This window comes from Labrus bergylta, chromosome 20 (genome assembly GCF_963930695.1).
Source record: "Labrus bergylta chromosome 20, fLabBer1.1, whole genome shotgun sequence".
Taxonomy (NCBI): Eukaryota; Metazoa; Chordata; class Actinopteri; order Labriformes; family Labridae; genus Labrus; species Labrus bergylta.
In genome coordinates this window covers 1,958,494-1,975,594 of record NC_089214.1, presented here as the reverse complement: position 1 = coordinate 1,975,594, position 17,101 = coordinate 1,958,494, and the positions used below count along the sequence as shown (strand labels likewise).

The window sequence follows — 17,101 nt, the reverse complement described above, 5'->3', positions numbered from 1 at the left end:
CCTCCTCTTATGAGGCTATATAACACATTTATCTTCCACTGTGCTACTGTTCAAACTAGCATGGACTTTGACTCGGCGTGCTTTTTAAACATCCCTCCCACCTCGTCTTTAAAAATAAAAAAAATTTGCCCAGAGGTTTGAATCCCAAGACAAAAATAAATGAAGCAATTTAATGGTCCGACTCTTGTTGTGACTGGAACTAATCTCTTAATCTCCGGCTCATCAGTTACAAGCATTTAAGAAGTTAATGAAACGAGCTCTGAGGGAACCACACCCACGACATGTAATACACTTTCTACTTGTTTTTGTCAGCAATGTAACAAGACACACACACCCAACCGTTTTTGTTCACAAAGAGAGATAAATGAGATTCTGAGAAAAAATTAAACAAAGAGCTTGTTGTTGTTGGAGAGAATGTGATGGTATCCATTTACTTTAGTTTTAAACTTGTTTCTCAGACACCGTCAGCACAGCATGATCCTCGTTCCCATGGACACAGCGGGTGTAAAGCTCATCAGACCGCTCACTGTGTTTGGACAGGACGGTGAGATTCATCCCTTGTTTCCGATTTTTGCATTCAAACATGATTACTAGGCTTTCCTGACTAAATAACAGAAATCCCCTTTGCTTTGTCTCCACGCTCAGATGCCATCCATGGCGGCCATTTTGAGGTTCACTTTGAAAATGTGCGTGTCCCTTCTGCCAACATCATCCTGGGTAAGAGGATTCGACTTTAGTTCCTCTTAAGGAGCACGCTAAAGCCATAAAAAATCTACTGCTCCTTATCATTTCTTTATTGTGTTTGTACAATAAAAGAACACCGACTCAGCAGTTTGTGTGCACGAGGTCAGTGTGTCAGAGATTCACGCTTCCCCTCCTCCGGGGAGGACTTTGAATAATGCTTCCTGTTCTGTGCTTTTTTGTGTTTGCAGGAGAGGGAAGGGGATTCGAGATAGCTCAGGGGCGTCTGGGGCCGGGCCGGCTGCACCACTGCATGAGGGCCGTCGGTGCAGCGGAGTTGGCGCTGGAGCTGCTCTGCCAGCGAGCGGCCTCCAGGAGCACGTTTGGAAAGAAGCTGTACCAACATGTGAGTGTGACCAAAGAGGTTCCTCTGTACTCGTGTTGCAGAGCTGCAGTGACTGGAACACTGTCCTGCTGCTGACACCTAGTGGGCAGATCTGTAACTACAGCTGAAGTAAACGTGCTCTCCTTCATGTGCGTCTGTGAAGGAGGTGGTCGCTCACTGGATCGCAGAGTGCCGTCTCATGATCGAGCAGACCCGCCTGCTGACTCTACAGGCCGCTCGCGCTCTCGATACAGTCGGCAGCCGCGCTGCTCGCAAACAGGTAACGCACTCTGTAGTGACTATCTAACGTCCACATTTCTTATCTTGCTTTTAGTCACTTGCAGAGTGAGAGTGTATGGAAAGTTCTTGACCTGTAATAAATAAACAAATGTCCAAAATGAATTTACTTTCTGATGTTCCAGTTTATTGTCACATATGAAGCAGAGACAAACCGTGATGATGATATGATGAGTTCTTATTTCAGAGATTATATTCTTGGTTGTCGTTCTTTTGTTCTGTTAAATAGCCTACTTGCGTTATGTTGTGTTATGTTCCCACCACCTATGCCCTCGTTTCCTGTTCACCTGTGACATAAACACTCAACCAACCACCTGACCAATTAACCCAAATGATCAATTATCACCACCTAGTGTCCAAATTAGTAAATAAATAAACATATAAACCAAACCCATTGAAATACAATACATAAATACACGCACACTAAATTGGCTCCTACACACTCAATATTATATATATATATATATTATATAATACTATGCATATACTTACCTGTGTGTTCAGGTTCCACTGGTTCTGACAGTCTGATGCATTTTGCTTCTATAATCTCACAATTAGGTTTTTTTTCTCCCAGCAGATACGGGAGTTTGACTTGAATTCAAATTCAAGGTTGACGTGTTATTTGGGAGAAGTATTCCTCTCTCTCACTGCCTGATATTTTGGGGCGTGATGTGAGGAAGTGGAGCTCCGTCTCGCCCTGTGGGGTGTCACAGCGGGAGCAGACTCTGTCCTCCTCCGGGAGCCAGCTCTTTACTTAGCGGCATTGAATGGATTGTTGGTCGTTAAAAAAAATGTTTTCCCTCTGAATAATGCAAGCTCACTTAAATCTTCCACATTATATAACCTTCTTGTACTGTTTATAATTCTTCTTCTCAGATTGCGATGATAAAGGTGGCAGCAGCCAGGATGGCGTGTAAGGTGGTGGACATCGCTATCCAGGTGTACGGCGGCGCAGGTGTGTCTGGAGATGTCCCCCTTGCACAAATGTAAGAATCCTTTTCTTTTCTTTTTTTTACCCCTAGAGAGATGATGACATGACATGAGCGTCCTTCCTGATGAAAATACTTCCATATTTCTCCATCAGATATTCTTATGTGAGGACTCTTCGTATCGCTGACGGGCCGGATGAGGTGCACCTCTCTTCGATCGCCGGGCTAGAGCTGAGGGATCAACTCAAAAAGGCAAAGGCCAAACTGTAGAGTGGTGGACAGGAAGTGTTGAATGAGCTGGACTTTGGAGGTCAAACAGATTGGCAAATAGTGAGTTTGCCCTCAGTTGCCGTAACAACCAGCTCCAATGAATCATCAGCATTTTCTAAAAACCTTTGGTAATTTTACACAAAAAATAAGTATGATTGTATATAATCTACTCTCACTTTGTATAAATTGTCTCATTAAACACTTCTGATTAAAACAAAATGAAGAAGATGTGTTTATTAGGAATTCCTTTTTATTGTGAACTACAAAAACAGAAAATGACAGCATGAATATGACTACAGTCATCACACTCTGTTGAGGTGTGGTCTACCACATGGATGAATTCCATTGTGAGGTGATGATGGGGGGGAGGGGGGCGGGGCTAAGGACACACAAGCACATTATTTTTTTGTACAATATAAAACAGCAACGGCCCCCATCCGTTTGATACACCAGATGGCAACCCCATGCAAGACCTTCACTCGTCATCGTCTATACATTAACATGAGGGCAGAGATCTTCAGCTGCCCAATCAGTCAATCCTTTATTTTTATACAACACGGCGCAGAGAGGAGGGGAGGCGGGGGAGGGGAGGCTGGTTTGGAGGTCGGGAAAAAGGAAAAGACGTGTCAGTGTTTGCTCTTCTTTGATTTTTTGTGAGACCGATGAGGCGACCTTGATTTGGAGCGAGACTTCTTTGTTGATTTCTTGGGCGTCTTGGAGCGCGACCTCCTCGACCGTTTGGGTGTGCGAGGCGAGGGGGATCTAGTGGAGAGAAGAAGCGACATGTATTTTGTTTTGGTTAAACTTTTCACCACGTGGGGGAGTAATGTCTCTGTCAGGTAGGTCGGTATAATCAAAGAGGTTTTTGACCATGACGTAAAATAACAACCTAACCTCACAATTATTTAAATTGCACCTTTAATGTTTGCACTGCCTGTTATTTAATGTGTTAAATCTGGGTTTTTTTTGGACTATCTTCTTTTTAAACATTGATACACCACAACTTCAGAAGGTCAACACTTTTTTATTTTTTATATTCAGGTCTAATTCCAGATTTTTTCCTCACCTGTTTTTAGGTTAGGTTTAGGTTCTTATCCCTGCACAGGTTATGTACATTTCTTGTATAAGTCTATTTTTAATTGCACAGTTTAAGTTTGATTCATCTAGAGGTATTCTTTAAATCTTTTCTTCAGGTTAATATATATGCATGTGTAACAAATGTTTCATGTCATGTCTTTGTAACCTGCTACTGGATGCTTTGAACTTTCCTCGGGATCAATAAAGTATCTATCTATTTAAATTCAACATTTTATAGCATCTTAACATTTCAGTTTCCTAAACCAACAGACACTAATAAAGCGTTTAGCGTCACATTTAAACCACACGAGGAGTGAAGAGGCAGAGCGTCTTACCTCTTTGATGACTTCTTGGTGCTGGATCTGGGAGAGTCTTTGTGAGCAGTGCGGGACGATGTGTCTTTAGAGTAGGAGCGGTCGGAGCGTTCTGATCTTTCCGACCGCTCCGAGCGAGGAGAGGACGAGCGGCCTCGTCTGCTGCTACTCCGCGAGGGGCTGGGCGACCCACTGTGGCGCCTTTTCCTAGGAATCAGAGAGACCCGATATCTTAAAAAGGCAAGACATCAAACTCATTACTAATCCTCTGAAACCTGATTTATCAAAGCGGGACACTGCTGAGCTGTTGATCTCACCTCTCTTTCCTTGTTGGTGTGTCCTCCTTCTCTTTCTCCTTCTTCAAGTCTTTCAACCGGGCGTCAGCTTTCTCCTTCTCTTTCCTCTCCTTCTCTTTCTCCCGCTCTAGTTTCTCCTTTTCTTTTTCCTACAATAAAAACAACACCCAGTTGTTTTTACAACAGGTGCACACTCGTTATATGACATCAGCTGATCTCCAGAGAACGACTCGTTACCTTCTGGAGGAGTTTGTCCCTGTAGTGCTCCACCTGCTCCTGGAAACTCTGACCGGGCTTTTTGGGCCTCTTCCCAGACTCCAGCTCATCCTGGAACTTCATGACCTTAACCTGGGAGAACACAACACTATGAACGTCTTCAAGGTGCTCAAACAAAAACATGTGCACACACACAAACGGTATGTCACAGTACCTCTATCTCCCTGAGCTTGGTGCGTTTCTCCTCGTTCATTTCCGACTGCTTGGCCTTGTAATCCGAGTCGTCTCTCGCAGGATTGGAGAAGCTTTGATTATCGTCTGAGCGGGGGCTCCTGTCGTCATAGTCGCTGTCATCGTCCCTTCAGAGTTTGAAACAGTTTATAAAAAAACGTTTAAGGGTGCATGGCCCTTCTTGCAAATCATTAACAAATAAAATAAAATACTCCAATACTGTAAAATCTGTAAATAAAAACTCACTTTTTGGTTTCTTCTGGCTGCTCAAACATCTCCCACTTTGACGTTGTTACAGCTAAGGAGATAGAACAAAAGACCAGGTTAGGAGGAGGAGGAGGAGGAGGAAGAAGAAAGAATAATAATAAGAAGATCATTTTTAGCTCGATGTCTGACCTTGAGATTCTAGCTCCGCCTCGTCCACTGCTTCCCATTTGGAGGGTGCTACTTTGAAGGTTGCCTCCTTTGACTGATCAACTTTAAAAAAAAAGACAAAACAGAAAATAAATCTTCACCTCTAAACAAAACCTGCTGACGTGAGGACACGTCGTACAACAACGCTACTCACATGGTATCCCATCGATGTCTTCTTCCAAAGCCTTGATGGGGACACCGTCCAGGTCGTCCAGAGGGGCGCCATCGATGGGAGCCCCGTCGATTTGCCCTGCGTCAATTGGCATCCCGTCCACATCCTCCAGCGGGAGGCCGTCTACATACTCCCCTATTGGAGCGCCGTCAATGTCCTCTACTGGCTCAGGCTGGGGACACAGAGAAAATAAAGATAAGTGAGACTGACAGGACAGCGTTTGTAAAGAACTCTGATGACATCACGATGATTATTCACCTCCACAATGACAGGAGGAGGCTCCTTCTCTGCAGCCAGATTCACTAGACCCAGGAAGATGTTCTGTAGCTTGATGAGGAAGGGGTCCGGGTACACAGCCCAGTCCTCCCAGGCCCGGAAACAGGCCATCACACGTTGCTGCCACAAAGGAGAGAAAAGACAAAGACGGTCAGTTTACATCCTGCTGATGGTTTATTCTCCTGTTTTTTTTATGTTGACTTTAAGGATTTGGTACCTTGAAGTTCTCACTCTGAAGGTGGCCCTGTATCGCTTTGTATGTCGCATTGAGGTCTGCGAAAATCTGGCAGAGCTTCGCCTCGAAACTGTTTAGAAAGAGAGAGAGGCATTAATACATTAGAAACAAACGTCATGGTCTGTGTGAGCTGAGCATGAATTGAGAGTGCAAAAACTAAAGGTAAGGCAAGTTTATTTATGTCGCACATTTCAACAACAAAGCAATTCAAAGTGGAAAGAAAAGAAACATTAAAATAGAAAATGTAAAAATCACTGAAATCATTAAATCTCAGAATATGTTCAAATAAAAATAATTTAAATGAAATTAATTTAAATAAAAAAAGTAAATAAAAGTAAGAAATTTAAAGAGTTTAAACAAATTACAGTGCAGAGTTAAAGTTTAAAATTTTAATAAATAAAGCAACTTACTATTTTCTGTAGTAAGACGCATTGGAGACTTTGGCTGAAGAGTTGTACAGCACATCAGAAACGAGATATAACCGCGCAATCTGAAAGGTGAGAGAGAAAATAATACTTTGTAAACTTCCTGCCAGAATGTCGACCGTAAACTTCATTCAGACTGGAACCTGCAATTTGCACACAGTCAGTTAGCTCAGTGCGAGCCCCGCCCCACTGGGTCCGCTACTGTTCACAAGATCACGCGAGAACTACAAGATCACGCGGGATTAAAGAGAAAAACGAGCAAACATGTTGCTTTGTCTCTCTGAGGATGATCTGTTGTTCATTCTGTGGCTGTTTTGACTTAATGTTGATAAAGTGATGGAATATACGATCAGGTCTGTATATTATGTTTTATTTTGAAAAAGACCAGATGCTCTGAGCACTTCCTGTCTGGATCTATTCTGTTCAGCTTGACCTGTGTCTGCAGCGAGCTCCGTCAAATATAGACTCTGTGCACATTTCAAACAGAGCGGACGGACACATGATGTGGTCACAGGATCATTGACTAGAGCTGCAGCGAACGGCGCCTAAGTGCACGCCTCTGACGGACCACGGCGCCCACCGACAACGTGGAAATTGGCAGTAAGAGCTCCATCTTGCCTTCTTTGGGAGGGGGGTCTTGAGGATTGAGAGGGATTCTGTGACGCACTCCACGATCTCCTCCGCTGCTTCGGCGTGGCTCAGACAGAACAACATGGCCTCTGCGATGTCGCCCCTCCTGGGAGTCATTCCTCGCAGCATCTCCTCCAGTTTGTCTCGCTCTCTGTGGAGGTGACAGAAAAACGTCAGACTGCAGGTTCAACCAACAACAACAGCGGGATGCGGATTAAGATTTGGATAAGGTCTTACTCTTCTTTCAGAGAGCCTTTCTTGCACCCCTCCTCCTCTTCCTCTTCTTCCTCGCCATCATCATAAGGACCGTGGAGGTACGGGTTAAGAGGAGGCGGGCGCCACAGAGAGCCATTCTTAAACATCCTAAAGTCGTCTGTTCGCCATTTGGCAGGAGCTTCACCCTGAACAAAACAAACAAACAAAAGACAGTTAATAAAGAACGGTTAAAACCTCCTGGACTGTGATCCTGACGGGTGGAACAGTTCGCTTTGGACCTCAGTTTTTGGGGTCACAGTTCGGTCTATATTTCTAGGTTTGCCTAATTTATTTTGAAACGACAGTCATGGAAGTTACAGTGTTGTTAAGAACTACCTGTGATAGCAGGTGAAGCCTGTAGTGTATTCAACATTAACCTATTCCTCCTGGGGTTCGTGTAAGAAAACAAAACCAAAATCAATCAAATTCACAATCTTTATGAAGTGTGAGTCACATCGCTGTTATCACCCCTCGCGTCTGAAAGTAAGGGACCTTGGACTGGCTAATGTTCACACAGGCTGAGACTTTGTAACAAGGCTGCGTTTGTGATTTAATAGCGGTTAGCAAACAAGCCATGACCACCTGGATTGAGGTGTGAATACTGCTGTGTGGTTGTCTTTTTATCTCCACTTGGACATATTCATCGTGTGACTGCATGCACCAAACTGTGACGCCCAAACCGTTATGAAAACAGATGATAAAGGAGCTTCATGGTTCACTTGAATGCAGACTGAAAACCCCTGATATAAAGCTCTCACCTGTAGTATGGAATAGAGCTTCCACCGGTAGTAAACATGTGCCGGGCTCTGGTTCTCAAATAAAAACCTTGAAGAGGAAAAAAAAAAGTCAAAATGAAATGAGGAAACAAATCACAACCATGCAAAGAGTTAGCAAAACAATAAGAGGGATTGTCTTCAGCTGAACTGACCTGTACATGGGATTGTTGATTTCTCTGTTCATGATCATGGCTTCAAACATTGGGCCTTCACGCACCACAAACTCGATCATTCGGTGGATGAGAGAGAGCAAATTCCTACAAGAAAAACACAGTTAAAGCAAAACGGATTCAGACTGGCCAGACCCTTGACCACTACAAAAAAAAAAAGGCCCGTCTGGTAGTTTAATTCATGCCTGGTGGATTTACGCTCAGAGCAGGGGGTCTCCTGACTGACAACATCAGGGGTTGTATCCTGACACGGCTTCACATGGGGGGGGGGGGGTCACTAGAATAACTCAAGATAAGGGCCCGACTGATGTGGGATTTTAGGGGCCGATATCAACACACTTATAAAGCGATAAAGCTTGTTGTAATCCATACAGCGCCCTCTGCTGGTGAAAGAGAACTGCTAGTGTAATACAATGAAACTCAAATTTAATGCGACTGGTAAATAAATCTAATGATATCTGTGATAAAATTAGCCGATAGCCACTGGATATGCTAACATCGGCCGATATTATCGGCTGGCTGATTAGTCGGTCGGCCTCTAGGATACAGGATATCAGTCTATTACAGATTCACAGTGCAGGATTAAATATTACATCTTCACAGAGGAGTCCTGTCAAAGAGCATAATGTAACCAGACATGAATTAAACTGTGACAAAGCCTCTGAGCCTACGAATCATAACATCAATGCTGCCAAAAAATCAAGACTTTAAATGACAACTGATGATGTTTCAGTAGTTAAAACTGTATTACTCATTTAAGAATTTAAATTCAGTGATGGTAAAGATAGAATGTGTATAAATGAATTCAGTTACATGCCTACAATGCTACACATTAGCATTACATAGCATAGCGCTGCCTGGAGCCTTTCTTTCTTTTGTTTTTTTTACATCTTCCTAGATTAAAGTTTCACAAAAGTGAAGCTGAAGAACTTGGGAAAGTGAGAGCAAGACACTGCATTGACTCAAAGTGTTGTCAGTACAGTGCCTTTCATTTCCTGGCTAACGTACACTGAGGAAGAACCAAAGCAGTATAGGATTGTTGGCCTGAATAAACTTCTGGTGGAGTTTGTAAGGACTGAGTACAGTGCAAATGGGATCACTATAAAACTCTTATGTGACATTATTGGTGCATACAATTTGCCTCAAGTGGCCAACAAGACAAAGGGTGTCTTTCATTTGACAACACAGATCACATTTACTTGTATTGGAGCCGATCGTACCAATGGCGGGGGTAAAATTCAGTATACTTTCCCAATCCATCCCATGAGGCTTTTCAGGTCCCTCGCTGCTGCAGACAGTTCAACTTGTGCTGCTCACCAAGGCCAATGTCAAAGGTCATATATAGACTAATGCTAGCAGTTTGGATTTGTTAGCAGGGGGGCCAGATTTACTGAGCGCCCGATAAGAGTGACAGAGGCCAAGGGGGTAGACGGTGCGAGTGAGCAATGGTCGGAGAGAGCGCGATTCTCACAACTACAGAGCTAGAGTCAGCAGAATGTGATGTATGTGTGGACTGTGGAGGAGTAGCATGTTGCTACTAACAGCTAAATTAAATGTTGATGTGTGAAGTGAAGGTGTGATGAGTAGGCTTGGGTTGTTTCACGGTATTCAGGTACACCAGAGTGTCGAAAATACAAACACTACTTCTTCTGTTAAACTGACGCAAAAATAATGTATTGAGGTGAGGGGTTGTAGTGCACAGCAGGCACCAGCAGGGGTCAGCTCCTATGTAGACCCCGGTTACCGTGGCCACAACATTGGAGGTCGAGACAAAGCTGATAGGTAAACGTGCTAAGCTAACATCAGAGTGGAGGAGGGAGACTTTTAATCGTGCATTTACAGAAAACGAGGGTATATTCCGTAAATAAACCTTGTGGAGTCCTAATTAAAGTTAAGTAGTGACCTGTGGAGTCAGGCAGAGAGCTCGCTAACTAGGAGTCTGTGCGAAGCTACAGCAAAACATAGGTCGGCAACGAGGTTATGAACGGTGAATGTTATCGCTTTTTTTTTACAAATACCGTCGTATCCCCCGGTAAAACAGCAAGATGATGATGATTGATACCGCCCAAGCCTAGTGATGAGCTAAATCATGACGTCTGACTCCAAACGGCGACGATCACTAAGTGCTACGATGATGTTTTGTTACATACATAAAGGAAATGTGAGTGATGGAGGAGTGTGAAACAGAAAGTGTCGGTCAGTGTTACTCTAGTATGGATTAATAGCATGACAGAGTGCAGCAGTCTCAACCATTGCTCACCCGTACTGACCAGCCCCCTGTAGCATGCGGTGATCAAACCGATCAAACTTTCAGCTTCATTATGGGATGTTTTGTTTTCTAAGTTTGTACACCAATTTTTAAAAAAGAAAAACATGTACCTTTCTGTTGGGATAACCACTTTGACTATGGCTTGCGACAGAGTCTGTATATGAAGTCACATCAGATAATAAACATAGAATGTGAGTATTGTTAAAAGGCAACAGGTGAAAAATATAAAAAATGCATTTGAAAAAAGTGCAAATAGACAACAACGTTCCTTTACTGCTGTCAGTTTTTACTAAAAAAGGCCAAACACCCCTGAGACTGTATCACTAACACATCTGAGCATTTTCCACACGCTAACATTTCTTTCTACATTTTTACGCACACTTTTAAACAGTGCAAAACTTTTAACTCAACATAAACTAATCATGCATTGTCATTTGAATTTAAAGCTGCCCCCACTGCTTCTCGTTTTTTACAGGCTAACATCTTAAAAACACACACTGCAATAACCCATGAGACAATCCCAGGCTGACATGCTGAGTTACCTTCTCAAACTCCTCCTTGTTTTTAGGCGGAGGAAGCAGGGGGGCGTTGGGGTTCTTGAGCCGCTCCCTGGGCTGTGCGTTGAAGGGTAGGCCGGAGGGAGGCGGTGGGAGTGTGTGCTCCATCATGGAAGGAGGGATGTAGATGGGGTGGGGCGGAATGGGCACACCTTTGCCCCATCCTAATTTCATCTCAAAGTTCATGATCATCTTTCCTGTGAAGGGAGTTAAAAAAATACACTAATTATTCACGTACATATGCCGTAAGAATTATGTACAAGACACATTTTTCATCTTTCATCTAGAAAGTTGGCTGCGACCTTTATACCAGTGTAAGATACTGAGGCGGGCGCCGTCATTAACGTGAGCGCAGCCCTCACCATCACACACTGCAAGCAACATGACGCAATTCAAAAATTCACCCCCCATTCTAGTGTTGAAGTCAAGACCACACACTAATCGAGAGCAAGACATACCCCGAGACATTTAGGGATCGAGGCCAAGTCAAGACCACGACCAAGGAAGGGCAAGACCAAGACAAGACCAAGACGATAAATATTACAGAAAAATCATCGTCCTGTGTTCAGGGGGCGTGTCACTGACTTAGACCGTAAAAACAGGAAGGTTGCAGCCGTAACCAGGGGTAACCGTGTCCTTCTAATCACAGTAATGATGTAGAAAGAGAGCCCATTAGTTGTGGTCTTGATTTAAATTCCAGTGTCTGCCCAGTCTGAGACCGAGTCAAAAAGTGGTCTCGGGGCCATTTCGAGTACTGGAACACTACCCCACTCATTGTGTATTGCAAGCTGTGCTGGGAAACATAGCGACACTGTGAGGCTGGCACCGCCCCTTTTAACCATCTTCTCTCCGTCATGAGGTCATGACGCTGCATTTAAAGCAAACGGTGGTATACAGTTCAGTAAATAAAGCTTGTGGAGTGCTGGTTGGATTGAAAAGATTAAAGTCAACGATGGACCGGCGGAGGTGTGCAGCACGACTCGAGTGTCGAGGGTCTGTAGGATTCTTCACAACTTTCACTGCAAGCTGAGACCTCGACTACCGTACTGTAGCTAATAGGAGTGCTAACTCTCCAAAGCGAAAACAGACCGAACTAAAAGAGCGACACAGAAACTTCACGCTGTAATAGACGCTGAACACGATAGAAATCAATCCTCCAGAATCAGACTGTGTCTTATATTCTGGATTTTTAATCAAATGCATTTTCTCACCATTTAGGTTCTTGAGTGCTCGCTCAGCATCCCTCCTGTTCATGAAAGCCACAAAGCCACAGTTCCTCTCCCGAGCCCTCTCCTCGTCCGTCCTCGGCCACATGATCTTGACGCTGGCCAGTGGTCCATAGCGGCCAAACTCTTGACACAGCATCTCCTCGTTCATCTGTAAAGAAAAAAGACAATATATGTATTATTTCTATGTTCCAAGGCAGATCATAAGCCCTTCAAATTTAGGTCACAAGCAGCACACAAGACTTCATTCATGTTCACCTGGGGATTGATGTTTCCGAGATACAAGTTGGTAGTGGATGGATCTCCAACGTCATGGGAACCTGGAGCACAATCATCCAAAACTGCAGAGACAAAAAAAAAAGAGACAAGGATTTCATACTGCTGCCTGAGGGGACAACTTACTTTCTCAGCAAGATGAAGATAATTCACAGCCACTATATTAAGTCAAAATTACCACTGGACGGACGGTTTCTTCTTGAAGAACCATCCGCTAAAAAAAGCAGAAAGCAGTATAAATTTTGTTTCAGGGGAAACGGTGGACAAGGGGGATTGTGGAGGATTGGAGCAAGGCGTGCAGGACATGGACCATTTTCCGGCGAAGTTAGTAAATTGGAAAACAGACTTGAAGACACTTACAGGAACGTCTTCCATCAGCACCCGCCAGAGGTTCAAAACGACTGACGCGTCCTTTCATCTTGTGCCGTTCATCCCTTTCCTCCTGTATCCTGCAGGAGAACGGCACAAGGTTACAATTAGAGACAATGCATGTTAGGTCAATATGGTTTCATAACAAAACACATAGAAGCCGCTGGTGTAAACAACTACACAAATAAAGACTTGAATATCTGTGTCGGTACTCAGTCATCCAGGTCATGGTAAATTCAAAGCTTGATCCAAAGGCAACGGGACTGGTTGAAGATCTTGAAGATGTTTCACCTCTCCTCCTCTGAAAGGCTTCTTCAAGTCTAAACTTTCAGGTGTACTGAGCTAGAGATCCTCTGTGGATCATCAAGGATGACTCACATCAGAGTCCGGTTGTCTTTGGATCGAGCTTGAAACACTTGAATAGATTTATGTGTCGACGCTTACTGTTTAAGCTCTTCTTTAAAAAGCTCCAAGTTGCTCTTCTTCTTCTCCTTCTCGCTAGTTTTCTTTGCAGACTGAAATAAAGATGTGTAAAAAAAAAAAAAAAAAAAAAAAAAAAAACATCAGCGCAGAACAAACAAAATATACAGCCGTACATGAGTAACAGGAGGAGCTACTTGTCGACTGTGTTAGTACTTACATGTCTTTTGTCTATTGCTAAAAACTGAGGTGGGGTGTCCAAAGGCAAGAAGCTTTTCGTCTGGGTCTCAAAACGGGACTTGGGCTTGTACAACTTTCCTTTCTTCTCATCAGCAGCTGCCTCCTCTGAAAATGGAGTAAGAGCATATCTGACTTTAATCTCCATGCAAGACATGAATTTGAGATGCTGGGATCTAAAACCAGAACACATCCAACCAACAGGTAATAGGTTAAATATATCGATCAAGTTGTACCTTTCGTTGCATTTGCAATGCCGCCACGGACGAAAGCCTTCACTTTACCCTCCCCTCCTTCAAAAGCAGCGAGAAACTCCTCGTAAATCTCCGCTGCTGCCCGCTCATCCTCCTATGCAGAGAAAACCAGTGAGAGTGTGAATGAATGCAAACACAGCAGCATCTTCAGAATATGCAAAGACGAGGGCCACACATGTAATCAAGGCGATGATCTCAAACGAGGTGAACACTTACTTTCTTCTTTATCTCATCTTGTTCCTTCTTGCTCAGGGTTCTCTTTGCCACAGCCATTTTGCCGATGCTGAACGACTTCAGTTTGCTCTCAAGCAGCGCCTGTTCATGTCGACAAAGAACAGTTTGAGAAAAGGTACTTCAATGTTTTCAAACACAGGCTGGAACTCTGTTCACTGTGCTCAGAGTCAAGTCACTGATCCTGGCTTATAAGAGTCAAACTAAGCAAAGCATGTTAAGATCATAAGTCATGTAAAACACCATCCTAACATACTTTAAATAAGCAGCAATTAGGAGGATGTTTAGGGCAGGCTTTTCCAACCTATGGGTCCCGACCCCATGTGGGGTCGTTTGGAATTTAAAATTGTCGCCTCAATTTTTTATTTATTGATCGGTAAGAAATATTGTAGATTAAAATATATTTAAAAAAGGCTTCTGTGGGCCATTTTAGCCAAGTACATGACCTATTAGCTAAAGTATGTTCATGTAGAATAAAGGTACTAATAAGCGCTTAACACTGAGTAATCATGCTAAAATGCTACTAGTTATTTGGTAAATGGAATTGAGCTTGTATACACTGCAGGTCACACCTACACATTCACACACTTAATGGTAAAGGTTGCCGTGTTAAATGACAATCAGAAGCAACTAATCCTGCAGAGGAAGCAGCGAGAGTAACTCTGGGATAAGCGTCTTGCCCAAGGACACATCGGACATGTGGCTGCAGGAGCTGGGGATTGAACCCCCGACCTTCCAGTTGAGGAACGACTGACTCTACTGATAAACCACTGATCCACAGCCACCCCAACTTAATGGTGAAAATTAAGATTTACTTTTATTGATCCCTGTGAGGGGAAATTTAAGTTTTTACACTCTGTAGTCATGCAACAAACACATAGGCTGAAATACACACACACACACACACACACACACACACACACACACACAGGATCCTATGGACATGCACTAATGGAGAGATGTCAGAGTGACGGGGCGGCACTCAGGAAGTGATCTGGCACCTCTTCAGCTATGAGATTTGGTCTGCACTGGGACTTGAACCGGCGACCCTCCGGTTCCCTGCCCAAGTCCCTACAGACTGAGTTACTGCCGCCCACATATTGTGACCTTAGTTCAAAGAGTTACCCAAATTTAAGAAGCAAAAACTTATTAAAGTTAAAGTGAAATATGACATTAAAGAAGGTAAATACATATTAAATAAATCAGAAACACTTTAATAATCCCCGTGGTGATTACAGAAGCTTTCAAACTGCATTTAGAAGCAGGAGATATTTAGAATAAAAGACAGAATAAGCAGAAATTAGTTTAAATAAAAGTAGAGAAATCAGAGTGAATTTAAGGGGAAGCAGCAGCAGGTCGTGTTTTTAACTTGTTTATAGCTGCAGAAAGCTTAAACAGTTGTTAATTAATTTATCATGAAGATGTTTTGAAACCTTTGTTGACAGCTGCAGAAACACAGCATGCACCTGGTTCACTGTTTATTCTGAGTTTAACATCCCTGCTCTTATCATTAATGGTCACTTATCATGTATTTTACATGCAAAGCTGCATATTAACAACTTAGCTGCAGTCAGACTTCAGTAAAGTATTAAAACATGGAGCAGAAACGTCCCAGCGGCCTCCTCGTAGTGGAATTTGCTGCAGCGCCACCGACTGAAGCCGTAACGGGACTGAAACGTTTTCGGGCCTCAAGTCCAAAACACTCAATTAACTATTAAACAATAGAAACCTAAATCAAGTTAAGAGTTCCACTTAGACTACTGCATCAACATCTTTTGGAAAAACGCCAGGAATATGTTTATTTCTGGGTCAACTGTCCTCACTCCCCCCGGTTTGTTGAGGCTAACTCGTTAGCATAGTTGAGCTAACTCAGCGGAGAGACGACGGTTAGCATGTTAGCATTAGCACGTCGGAAGTTGCATTAAAACACGCTGCGTACATTCATCACAAACAAACATACGAATACGTAAATGTTCGTTAATAGTCGCGGCTGGTTATTTACATTGTTCTCATTCCAACAGGTTAGAAACAGCTCGTGTAAACACAAAGTGAACATTCACCTTAGCGCTAGCTTTCTGAGAGCCACCAGGCGCTCGGTCCGCCATCTTTTGTGGAACTAAAATAAAAATCGACTATCGATTAGAAGATAGCGGTACATGTAAACTCCAGACGAACACAGTCGATCTCGGAATCATCGATGACTGCGAAAGCTCGATTGTTCTACTTTTTCTTCTTCTTCTTCTTTTTCTTCTTCTTCTTCTTCTTCTTCTTCTTCTCTTTGACGAATTATAATTTTTTATTAATTATTATTATTATTAATTAATTTTATTTTTTTATTTTATTTGTAAATTGTATTTCATTCAAACAAACATAAAATCTCAATTTTTTAATGAAAAGGAGCAGAAAGAAGACTAATCTTATAATATCTGCCCTTTTTTCACAAAACATTAATTAAAACAAAACGGAACACTTAATTCAAAAACAATTAAAATTAAATTAAATACAAAAAAGTACAAAGTATATCACAATACATTTTTGTTACAGGATCACGAAACAAAACAGTATCTCAGTGACATATTTCCACATATTTATTCAACAAACTGGCTTTAATGTTTCTTTTAAATATCATGTTTGATTTTGATTCTTTAGTTTCTCTGTTGAGATTCCTTTCACAGTAAAACATCGTTCCCTCAATTTGGTTCTGAATCTCGGTTTGTTAAAGATCTGTGTTCCTTTTAAATTATAACGGCTTTCCCTTTTTTCAAATCTGTTTTGGATGTTTTTTTTGCAATGTTTTCTGATTAGCTTTAAACATAATTTGCAGAATACTGTAATCAACTAATTCATGAAATTTCAACAACTTTAACTGAATGAATATCGGGTTTGATGGAGCTCTATACCGACTTCTACTGATGATTCTTATGGCTCTTTTTTGCAAAATGAAAATTGAATGGGTGAATGTTTTACAGGCACTTCCCCATAATTAATTTATTTACATTAAAATAAGAAAAACTGCATCTGGAGCTGTTTATTGAATTTGAGTCAAATGAGGCCCCGGAACATGTGCACACATGTTTCTGTCTACATGTTTGCACCTTTTGATTATGATAGGATAGGATAGGATAGGATAATACTTTATTGATCCCCAGAGGGGAAATTCGGGCGTTACAGCAGCACAGACAAGAAAGCTCAAAATACAAAACACAAATTAAA

General features: G+C 42.5%; 2 protein-coding genes across 4 annotated transcripts in view; one reads left to right on the top strand and one right to left on the bottom strand.

The window, feature by feature from the left end:
* nphp3 (nephronophthisis 3) overlaps positions 1-2,790 on the top strand; it is a 38,870-nt gene extending 36,080 nt beyond the window's left edge. Inside the window, exons 42-47 of the mRNA XM_020651747.3 lie at positions 459-544; positions 646-717; positions 933-1,087; positions 1,230-1,346; positions 2,240-2,349; positions 2,448-2,790. Coding sequence (XP_020507403.2) covers positions 459-544; positions 646-717; positions 933-1,087; positions 1,230-1,346; positions 2,240-2,349; positions 2,448-2,562 — 655 coding nt within the window. The 3' untranslated portion in view covers positions 2,563-2,790. The remainder of the gene's footprint in view (positions 1-458; positions 545-645; positions 718-932; positions 1,088-1,229; positions 1,347-2,239; positions 2,350-2,447) is intronic.
* A 4-nt stretch (positions 2,791-2,794) lies between these two features.
* Positions 2,795-16,037, bottom strand: u2surp (U2 snRNP-associated SURP domain containing). Of its 3 annotated transcripts, none has more exons than XM_020651752.3 (26): positions 15,949-16,037; positions 13,874-13,972; positions 13,640-13,751; positions 13,387-13,511; positions 13,191-13,261; positions 12,738-12,826; positions 12,556-12,591; positions 12,360-12,442; positions 12,087-12,252; positions 10,861-11,072; positions 10,429-10,472; positions 8,032-8,136; positions 7,862-7,928; positions 7,086-7,249; positions 6,837-6,999; positions 6,204-6,283; positions 5,776-5,863; positions 5,541-5,678; positions 5,265-5,454; positions 5,093-5,173; positions 4,943-4,994; positions 4,680-4,824; positions 4,487-4,597; positions 4,271-4,398; positions 3,975-4,184; positions 2,795-3,324 (listed from the first exon to the last, which is right to left on the bottom strand). In XM_020651752.3, exons 1-26 carry the CDS (start codon positions 15,991-15,993, stop codon positions 3,189-3,191), a joined length of 2,940 nt encoding a protein of 979 aa, XP_020507408.1. In that variant the 5' UTR covers positions 15,994-16,037; the 3' UTR covers positions 2,795-3,188. The 3 variants fall into 3 exon arrangements, with proteins under 3 accessions (XP_020507408.1, XP_020507409.1, XP_020507410.1); XM_020651753.3 differs by having other exon boundaries at positions 3,975-4,160; positions 15,949-16,036; XM_020651754.3 differs by lacking the exon at positions 12,556-12,591.
* Positions 16,038-17,101: the final 1,064 nt, after the last annotated feature.